This window comes from Phoca vitulina, unplaced genomic scaffold, assembly GCF_004348235.1.
Source record: "Phoca vitulina isolate PV1807 unplaced genomic scaffold, GSC_HSeal_1.0 scaffold19, whole genome shotgun sequence".
NCBI classification, from domain to species: Eukaryota; Metazoa; Chordata; class Mammalia; order Carnivora; family Phocidae; genus Phoca; species Phoca vitulina.
Window position 1 is genome coordinate 22868908 of NW_022589722.1, and position 10038 is coordinate 22878945.

Sequence of the window (10038 nt, forward strand, 5' to 3'; positions counted from 1 at the left end):
GCTCCTCACCACGGCTCTGAGCCGCAAGAACTATTTTGAGACCCATTTCACAGCTGGGGAATCGAGGCCAAGCGCTGGTGAGGAACAGCTCCCCGTGGTCCGCTAGACTGAGCCGTCGCCTTACTGGCCACTGTCCTGGCGCCCAGCACACAGCGAGGGCAGGGCGAGGGGGGCTTGGGCCTCTGCCCACAGTTCTGCTGCTTTGCTTCACTGCGCAGCTAGAAGAGAAAGAGGCAAAGAAGGAAAGCAAAAGTGAAAACCGTTTCTCAGTAAGCCCTGCTCTTCCCCGAAGTGTTGCTTCAGTTCGTACCATTTCTGTGCCTGCAGAGCCCGGACCCAGGTTCTCAGCTGGCTCCGAAGAGGTCCGCAGAGCTTCGGGCTTTCCCCCGGGCGGCAGAACCTGCTGGAGACTCTGCTGCAGCCCCCCTGCCGGACCAGAGGCCCCAGAGAGGTGAGGACAGAGCGCAGGGTGGGGTCCTCCTGTCCCTGGGCACCCGAGCCCTCAGCGAGACAGCAGGCGGAAAAGCGAGGCTGTAGGCACTTGGCTCAGGACAGAGAGCTGGGACCAGGGCCACCAGGGTCCACATCCCCGTCCTGTCAGGGCTCTGGCCTCGGGAAAGGCCTGAAGCTCAACTTCTTTGATGGTAAATCAGGGTAGGATTCTCTCTTCCTGGGCTGTTTGAAGTTTAAGTGGAAACAGGATTACGAAGGTGATAGGACAGACCAAGTTACATCTCACCTCTGCCGGCTGGGGACCCCCCTCCCCCGACCGGTGCTAGACTGGGAGGACTTTTTTTCTAAGTTCTTTCAGAAGTAGAGAGGGAGAGGAAGATGACTGGGAGAGAGAAGGCGTAGCTCAGGTATCATTTCTGACATACACTCTGGGGCCAAGCACCAAATATAGGAGAAGGGATGAGAGAGGATGTGTCCCTTCCCTCAGGCAGCCGGAATAAAAGTGCCACCAACTGGGTGGCCTAAAATAATGGAAATGGATTCCCTCCCAATCCTGGAGGCCAGAGTCTGAAATCAAGGTGCCAGAGAGGTCGTCCTCCAGCTAAAGGCTCTTGGGAAGAATCAGTCCTTGCTCACCTCTCACAGCCTCTGGTGAATCAAGCAAGCCTGACCTTATGACAGCTTAACCCCCATCTCTGCTTCTGTCATCACGCACCCGTCTCCCGTGTGTCTGTGTCCTCTCCTTGTAAGGAGTCATTGGAATTAGGCTCCCCCCCACCCCGCCGCCCCCAAACTAGGATGAATTCATCTCAAGATCCTTAACTAATTACATCTTCAGGGACATGATTTCTAAATAAGGTCACATTGTGAGGTTCCAGGGAGACGCGAATTGGAGGGACACCACTATTCAACCTGCTAGCGGGGACAGTCTGTAAAAAAAATTAAGGCATCACAGGCAGGTATATGGCAAAGTGATTGATAGAAAGTATAAAAGGATGAAGCATGAAAAGCAAGCTTCCCTCTCATCCCTGACCCCCAATCCAATCAGTGTTACTAGTTTCTGGTCTCTACAAACATGTGTCTTTCTTCAATGCAAATGGGAGCACACTATTCAGAATCCTACGCCCTGCCTTCTCATGTACCAATGTGCACTGGAGAGCCTTCCCTCTGTTCATGTGGATTTGCCTCATTTGGTTAAATGACTGCATACTATTTCGTTGTTAGATAAACCACATACTTAACTAGTCCATTTGGGGTGGTTTTCAGACTTTTCTTTTTTCTTTCTTTCTTTCTTTCTTTCTTTCTTTCTTTCTTTCTTTCTTTCTTTCTTCTTTCTTTCTTTTCTTTCTTTCTTTCTTTCTTCTTTCTTTCCTTTCTTCCTTCCTTTCCTTTCCTTTCCTTTCTTTCCTTCCTTTTTTTTTTTTTAACTATGAATTATGCTTGCTTTTTGCTTCCTTTTTGTATCTGCATGTTTGGCTGGTTCTTTTTTTAAAAAATAACCTTCATATTTTAGAATAGTTTTAGATCTACAGCAAAAGTGAGGGGAAAGTACAGAGATTTCCCATACGCCCCCTGGCTCCCCCCACCCCCCCCAGCCACGCGCAGCACTCCCCCCACCCTATCAACATCCCAAACCAGAATGGGACACTTGTTATAGCTGGTGAGCTTACATTGACACATCATTATCAACCAGAGTCCATAGTTTACATTGGGGTTCTCTCTTGGTGTTGTGTATTTTATGGGTTTGGGCAAATGTATAAAGACACGTATCTATCCACCATTGCAATAGCTGACAGAATAGTTTCCCTGCCCTAAAAATCCTCCCTGCTCTGTCTATTCCTCATTCCCTCCCGCCAGCCCCTGGCAACCACGGCTCTTTTTACTGTCTCCAGAATTATGCCTTTCCCAGAATGTCCTGTAGTTGGAATCACACAGAACGTAGCTTTTTCAGACTGGCTACTTTCACTTAGTAAAATGCATTTAAGGTTCCCCCAGGTCTTTTCATGGCTTGATAGCTCATTTCTTATAGTGCTGAATAATAATAATACTCCTTTATCTGGCTGGACCACCGTTTGTTTCCTCACTACGGAAAGACATCTTGGTGGTCTCCAAGTTTTGGCAATTATGAATAAAGTTTCTATAAATAGAATATATATTGCAACCCCGCACTATAAAATGTACCGGCGGTAGTTTGCAAATATTTAGTATATTGTCAGTATTTCATTATTACTTTGATTTTACATAACCTAAAATTCCGCCGCAAACCTTGAAATTCACATGGTGTCCTGGCACCTGCAGTAACCTTGTTTTCCAGGTGTCCAAGCAGAACGTTGCACCGGTGACTCACGAGGGCACCTCTAATTCTCCCATGGACCAAATGAGCTCAACTCTGGGGCGGCAGGAGCCTCTGGACAACGAGGCAGGGACAGAATGCCCAAGGTAAGGTGGAGAGCTTTGTCCCTGGGGAGGGCGGCTTCTGCTGAAATGCTCCAGGCATCCTCCTGCGATGCGACAGGGAAACAAATATTCCACGGCCTACACTGAGTATTTTGGAGAGAAGGCCAGATCAGTCAGGTGCCCGACATCGGGCAATAGGCCTGGAAGGGCAGAAACTGCCCCGCTCATAGAGGTGAGGCCCGTGAGGCCTCAGCCATTACCGAAAGAGCCCGTTGGTGTCACTGCATTGAAGAATTCAGGCCCGATGAGCCGCAAATCAGCAGACGTCACCCCACCAGCTTCCAGCACAATGCGGACAGTCAACAGACGTGCGCTGAGTGAACCAGGGGAGCTTATGCGAGGTGGTGCCTTCTAGAGCTGGACCGCCACGCTGTACCTGTCCCCCGTGAGGATGGCGGCAGCAGGAAATGCCCGCATTGGAGACATTCGGGTTCATCCAAAAGCACAAGAAGCCTAACTCCCATTCTCTCTCAACCATGTTAAAGACAAAACTCAGTAGTGGACGCAAAGTGGGGTAGTCAATCTCTGTACCTCCTTGTCCTTTCGTCTCCTTGTCCCCGCTCCCTTGAGGAAACACAAGGGCAGGGAGGGCTGGGTTGTGGCATCCGCAAAGGTTAGGGGTCCTCAGCCGTGTCCCCCCTCCTAGCCTTCATCCCTCCCCTTATCCCTGCAAGCCCCTGGCAACCTTCTGCTCTGTGAACTGATTTACAGCTGCTGATTAACTGATCATTGGGCCTAAATTCATTCGTTATTAATGCTAAGGGGTTTCCTTGGAAGTATATTTGGTTTTTTACCTCTTCCATTGAGAAATTGTGTGCGTGTGTTGAGAGAGAGAAAGATATTAAAAGAAGTATATATATATATAAAGTAAAGGTGGTAGCTTGTACCCTGGCTAGGGCTCCTTCCAGTTCTGAGTCTCTCCTCTGGGCCAGGGAATCCGTCATCACTGGGCCTCCTAAGCTCACCCTGAAGGAGATGCACCAACAGCCCTTGGTTTGAGGAAAGTGCCCGAAGGAGTCGGTTTGCTCCTCCCTGATACTGTTCTCCCATAAAGGCCAAACTCCTCTGGGGTGACGAAGATCCCTTAATACTTTGTACTGTGAGACACTGGGGAGGAGATGCCTTTCGTCCTTGACATCTTCCATGAAGGACCCAACCCATCTGCTTGAGTCGTCAAGTAAAACTAGCGAAGTACCAAGGAGAACCTTCAGAATATTAGTGATAATTTACTTCAGCCCTCTTGGTGTTCAAACCCAGATGGAGGCAAAGGCCACCACAGCAGCCAAACTCAAGGCCGTGGGAGTGTAGGCTGCATTGTACAATATGGCACCTCCTTCCTCTGACTCACCTCTACAAATACAGGACCCTCAACCTGGTCTCCTCTTTCTCCTGCTTTTCCCACACCTGCCCCTCCATTAGTCCCAGGTTCTTTATCTTGACTCAGATCTTAGCATTTCCTCACTGTCCCTCCTGGATGACAGTCTCTTTGAACAAGGCGGAACATGTCCCTCGGGACTAATCTACCTTCTCCATCTCTTAGGCAAGGCTGTGTTTCTCCCATTTGTCCCTCCAGAAGTCTCTACTATGTGTGTTTCTTCTCTTCATGGAAGCAGCAGCTCCCAACAATGCTCTGGGACTCTCCATGGCCGGGTGAGAGGTAACAGAGGTGTCAGGGAGATGCAGGAAGAATTCAGAGGCAGGAGTGGCAAGAACACCCAGAAACCACGATGAGCCTGACTAAGAATGTGACTTTCTCATCTGGGAGACTTAAGCAAAACCTTTCTTTTGTTCACCCACAGGGACCAGGATGACATTCTTCTGTGTGAGGATGTGCAGCAACAAGATGAGGATCTGTCAGCTGAAGAAATAATATTTTTGAAAGAGTTTCCCATCATCAAGGAAGAGCTAGAAGTGGACATCAAGAAGCTCCATGCCCTTGCAGACGACATCAACACAACCCACAGAACACGCACCAAGACCAACATGTTGGCCACCTCCATCACTGTGGTCTCAGACACCATGGGCATCCTGGGTCTGGTCCTCGCTCCATCAACAGTAGGAGGAAGTCTGGTGCTCTCTGCTGTTGGTAAAGTTTTGGAGACAGCAGCCGGGTTCACCAGCATCTTCACCAATGTTATGGAACACTTTCAAAATCAAGAAGCCCGAACTCAAGCCAGCACCCTAGTGTCTACCCATAACCATGAGGTCGAGGAGGCTCAGGGAAAGAAGGTCTTCTACGTCATGAGTGTCGGAAAGAAGGCCTATGATTATGGAAGTAACATCAGGGATGTTAAGAGGAACATCCATGCCTTTCAGATAGCCAGAGCCCACCCGCGTCTGACCACTGCTGCCAAGCGTCTCCTGACCACTGGCCAAGTCTCGGCCCGAAGGAGCACGCAGTTGCAAAGGGCCTTTAAGGGCACAACAGTGCTGATAAAGAAAAATGCTCGCGTGCTGTGGAGTGCTATGGCCGGCTTCTCCCTCTGCCAGGACGTGGTCACCCTCCTGAGCGACTGGAAGCAACTGAAGGAAGGAGAAGGAAGCAAGAGGGCAGAAGAGCTGAGGGCCCACGCTCGGGAGCTAGAAAGGAAGCTGACGGAACTCACCCAGCTCTATGAGAGTCACGTGCAGCAGCAGGTGAGGCTGACATCTCCTTCGTGGGTAGGGCTGGAGGGAGGGGAGAAGCTTTAACCGGGGCTGATGGGCACCAAGGTTTAAGGAAAGGGAGTTAAGGGAGCCGGTATGTGTGTGTGTGTGTGTGTGTGTGTGTGTGAAGTTCGCTTGGATGTTCCTGAGGATTTGGGGCACTTGGTGGCCCGGAGGGTCCAAATGACGTCAAGTGCCTCTTGATGATAATGGCGCCTGTCCTGGACAGACCTGGTCATGCCTTCGATTTCTCTCTCAATGCTCCTTGAGGTCCATGGGCTGGGAAGAGGGTCTTCCCAGGTGTACAACAGAGAGCACTGAGCCACAGGGAGCATTACAGACCGAAATATGTCCCTGAACCTTCATAGGTTGAAGCCCCAGAGTGACTATTTGGAGGTGGGGCCTTTGGGAGGCGACTGGGGCTGAATCAGGTCATAGGAAGGGGTGATCCTATGAGACTGGTGTCCTTCTAAGAGGAGGAGGGAATACAAGAGGGCTCTCTCTTTCTGCCTGCGCCCGCACAGAGGGAAAGTCCGTGGGAGGACACGGCGAGAAGGTGGCCATCTCCAAAGCCAGGGGGGAGGGCTCACCAGAAACCCAACTGGCCGGAGCCTCCAGAACTAGGAGAAAACACATTCCCCTTATATAAGGCACCCAGTCTGTGCTATTCCGCTAGGGCAGCCCCAGCTGACGAAGACAGGGAGCTTCGGTGACTCGCCAAGTGCTCGCAGCTAGGGGGTGGCAGAATCAGGATACAAAGCCAGGAAGCCTGCCGGCAGAGGCAGCACCCAGAGCAGCCTGCCAGGCTGCCCCCCGAGCCCTCCCTTGCAAGCCCTCGTGTGACTGGTGTTTTTATTTCTTTACAGAAACTCTTCCAAGAAAAAAGCCCCAGGAGCTCATCTTTGGGCGGAGCCACGGGGTCTCTGGCTTGACCTCCAGGCAGGCGTGGGGAAGCAGGACCCCAGGTGACAGGAGAGGACTCTGAGCAGAATTAAAAGGGGACAGGGTGGGGGCGGGCTGGGGTGGCAGAGGTGATGCCCAGGACTTAGCGACCGGGAGGTCCAACTGGGGCCTGAGGGCGCGGTCAGCTAGTGAGTGTGGTGAGGTCCATCCGTCCTGCCTCTCCTTCACCACCCTGCTTCTTCATTGTCCCCCATCCCTTCTCTAGGGCGCCGCCTCTTTCCTGCTGCTTCTCCGGTGCCCCAGTCACTCGTGCGCACATAGTAGGTCCTCATGAAGCATGTGTCGATTGGTGCGGGCTCTATCTTAAATGCAGAGGATAGGACAGGAGGGTCCCTGAGGTGAGGGGCACCTTGTGCTCACCTTTCCGTGGCCAGCTGCCTGCTCTGCTCCCTTCCTCCGGCACCTGGGGTAATGCTGGGTAAAACCTGGGTTTGCACACAACAGGACGTCACTGGAAACTGCTCGACCAGATTCCATCAGGAAAGAGAGAGGCCCAGGAGCCCTTCTCTCCTCCCCAAGTTCAGAGCAATTTAGGATTCCTCAGAAACTGTGAGGACCTCTCCAGGCTTCCCACGTCACCTATCTTCAACCTCCTTCTTTCTTATGTTTTAGCAGCTGTTTTGAAAGCAGTGCATGGACATTAAATACAACTTTTTAAAAATTCAGGCAGGGGCGCCTGGGTGGCTCAGTCGTTAAGCATCTGCCTTCGGCTCAGGTCATGGTCCCAGGGTCCTGGGATCAAGTCCCAAATCAGGCTCCCTGCTCGGCGGGAAGCCTGCTTCTCCCTCTCCCACTCCCCCTGCTTGTGTTCCCTCTCTCGCTGTGTGTCTCTCTGTCAAATAAATAAATAAAATCTTAAAAAAAAAAGAGAGAGGGGCGCCTGGGTGGCTCAGTCATTAAGCGTCTGCCTTCGGCTCAGGTCATGATCTCAGGGTCCTGGGATCGGGCCCCACATCGGGCTCCCTGCTCAGCGGGAAGCCTGCTTCTCCCTCTCCCACTCCCCCTGCTTGTGTTCCCTCTCTCGCTGTCTCTCTCTCTGTCAAATAAATAAATAAAATCTTTAAAAAAAAAAAAAAGAGAGAGAGATAATGCATCAACCAAGGGTGACGACTGTTGGCAGTCTGGTGTAGAATGTTCAAGTGCCTGCCTTCCATACTTGTCCTGAGACTGCCCGCTGGGGACCCTCCCTCAAGGCTGCGTTACATCCTAGATTTTTTTCTGCAACCCAGAGTTTTCTCTCTCTCTCATTCTCAATTCTCTCCTTTGCCTACAGATCTAGAACTTTCTAGGTTGCTGTTTTCACTTCGCAATATTTTCCTACCATTCTCTATTTCACTTAGTTTTTATAGACTTTTTTTTATGTTACGAAATATTCTCTTGATTATATATACAATCTTTTAAATTAGACATATGTTAGTCATCGCTTCCTGTTTTAGGTAGCCAAAAGCCACGCAAACTGGCTTACACAAAAAAAGGAGTTTATTGACTCGCGTGCTTAGACAGCTTAGGGGTACAGCGGGCTTCAGGTGTGTCTGGATCCAGAGGACAAAAAAGGATGTCATCAGGCATTTGTCTTTCCATTTCTCAGGCAGGCCTGCACCAGGTTCAGACAAGAGCCCTCCCCCAAGCCTCCTCCCCCCCCCCCGCCCCGCAACCCAGTGCACCCCATTCCCACTGGGTGCTCCCAAGGGGAAAGGGGCGGGGCAGAGGTCCAGGGACCGCTCTGATTGGTCAGGACTGGGTCACGTGCCTTTGCCTGTGCTGGATGGGGCCTGAGCGGTGGGCGCTGTAGGGTACGGGAAGGGAGAAAGGAGCCAGAAGAGGAAAAGCGAGGGCTACACTAGATGCCTTCCGCTTTCAGGGACATTTAGATTATTTCAAAAAAATTTTTTTATGCCTAGTGGTAAAATGAATATCTGTGTGCCAAAAGCTTATTGCATTATTATTACGATTTCTTTTCTTAAAATAGAGTCCCTGAATTGGGGTCCCTGAATAAAGAAGGACCCTATGACGGGAAAGGAGGAGTCTCCACCTACCCTCCCCCCCCATTACAGTAGTGAAATATATCATGGAAAAGGGAAAGATTCAAAGCGTGGAGGGGAAAGAGAGCCACTGTCCCCATTTCAGACCACAGCCTGCCAGTCCCATTTCCCACATCTTACCCTCGCGGGGGTTAAATAGTTGCCATGCCACTGTGCTTCCTGCTTTTGCTGTTCTCATTTCTTCTCAGAAGTTCTTCAGGAGCAGAATGATGACAGAAAAAACTCTCTGAAGGCCTGAGATACGCGGGAAGCCATTTGAGATTTCCTTCCAAGTCAATGTGACTGTTAGAAACTTTGTTCAAACCCAAAGCGGAACTTATGGCCCACCACGCATGCGTCAGGCATCGTACACCTGCTTTGTGAGTGAGCCGCCTGAAGGAAAACCATCTTGTCCTCGAGAAGTCAATCAATGCTCCTACCCCCCTGCATTCCTTTCTGGTAAACCCGTGATTCCTGCCTGCATGCAAATCTATAATGGTTAGAGCTTTTGCGAGATGTAAGAAAGGCTATCACCCTGTAAACACGGTTCATTCTCCCTGGAGCCCGTTCTCCCCTGTGAAGAGCGTGTTTCCCGGGCAGCTGTCCTTCCTGCCAATAAAACTCTCTTACTTTTAGAGATTCTAAAAGGTGTGTTCACTGTGCGTCCACAGTAAGTAAATAAACGGCTTTCTCCACGTTTAATACTGTTGGCTTCGTGTATGAGCATCCTTAAAGCGCCAAAGAAACGCTCTCGATAGTCATCGCCGGCACAGAGCAGATCGTCCCTTGGCGTGGCCTTTTGTTTCTTCCGCTGAATGTCTGGAAGAAAACGGAAAAAAGTGAATTAGAGTGGCGATCGGAGAGCCTCCTGCGACACTCAGTGGCCTGGTTCCATGTCTGCGTTTTGGTGCTTGAGCCCCGAGGTAAGTGTAACCGGAATGAAACCCGGGGCTCCACGCGGGCGTGGATGTGCGGTGCCCGCTCTCAGCAGAAATGACAGAAATGCCAGTCCTTACGGAGGCGGCTGCGTGGGTATCGAGGGGCTGCAGAGGCCACCCTGCCTGCCTCACCCACGTCTCTCAGCCTCAGCCTCTCCCCCCTGAGGGCAGGGGCTCCTGGACGGGCTCTTGGTTGCCCCTGTCTCTGCACCCCCTCCCTGCCTCGGAGCCCCAGTGGCCTTCTCTCTCCCCCCCGGGGGGGCAGTGCCTCCCAGCTTGAGCTCTCTGTGCATCCCTGCTTCCCCGGGTGTGAGCTCTTCCACCACCTGGAATCCTGCAGAACCGGCGCCGTCACCTCCTTGTATCTCTCCACTATTAAGGCTTTGCACTCCGCACCAGGAGAAGCCCTTCATCCATCTGTCCTCTCTCTTCCAGTTTGAGTACGATTCTTTGTGGGGGTCCCAGGAGTTCTGAGAAGCCGATGGGATCTGAGATGTAATGTCTTTGTCAGTAAGATGAGAAAGATGCACACGCTCACATGCTCCAGTGAGAATGGACCA

General features: G+C 51.3%; 1 protein-coding gene across 3 annotated transcripts; it reads left to right on the forward strand.

The window, feature by feature from the left end:
- Positions 1–252: 252 nt before the first annotated feature.
- APOL6 (apolipoprotein L6) lies at positions 253–9252 on the forward strand. 3 transcript variants are annotated; one of them, XM_032416887.1, is made up of 5 exons: positions 253–451; positions 2768–2892; positions 4710–5547; positions 6423–6521; positions 8750–9252. In XM_032416887.1, the coding sequence occupies exons 2-4, from the start codon at positions 2822–2824 to the stop codon at positions 6486–6488; spliced, it is 975 nt and encodes a 324-aa protein (XP_032272778.1). In that variant the 5' UTR covers positions 253–451; positions 2768–2821; the 3' UTR covers positions 6489–6521; positions 8750–9252. The 3 variants fall into 3 exon arrangements, with proteins under 3 accessions (XP_032272778.1, XP_032272779.1, XP_032272777.1); XM_032416888.1 differs by lacking the exon at positions 8750–9252 and having other exon boundaries at positions 2752–2892; positions 6423–6549; XM_032416886.1 differs by lacking the exon at positions 8750–9252 and having other exon boundaries at positions 6423–6549.
- The last annotated feature ends 786 nt before the right edge of the window (positions 9253–10038 follow it).

What these genes read in the sequence shown, in the direction of transcription:
- APOL6 (XM_032416887.1), top strand. Translation starts at nt 2,822, where the DNA reads ATGGACCAAATGAGCTCAACTCTGGGGCGGCAGGAGCCTCTGGACAAC. An exon ending in GCAGGGACAGAATGCCCAAG is followed by an intron (nt 2,893 to 4,709) that starts GTAAGGTGGAGA and finishes GTTCACCCACAG; the next exon opens with GGACCAGGATGACATTCTTC. An exon ending in AGAGTCACGTGCAGCAGCAG is followed by an intron (nt 5,548 to 6,422) that starts GTGAGGCTGACA and finishes ATTTCTTTACAG; the next exon opens with AAACTCTTCCAAGAAAAAAG.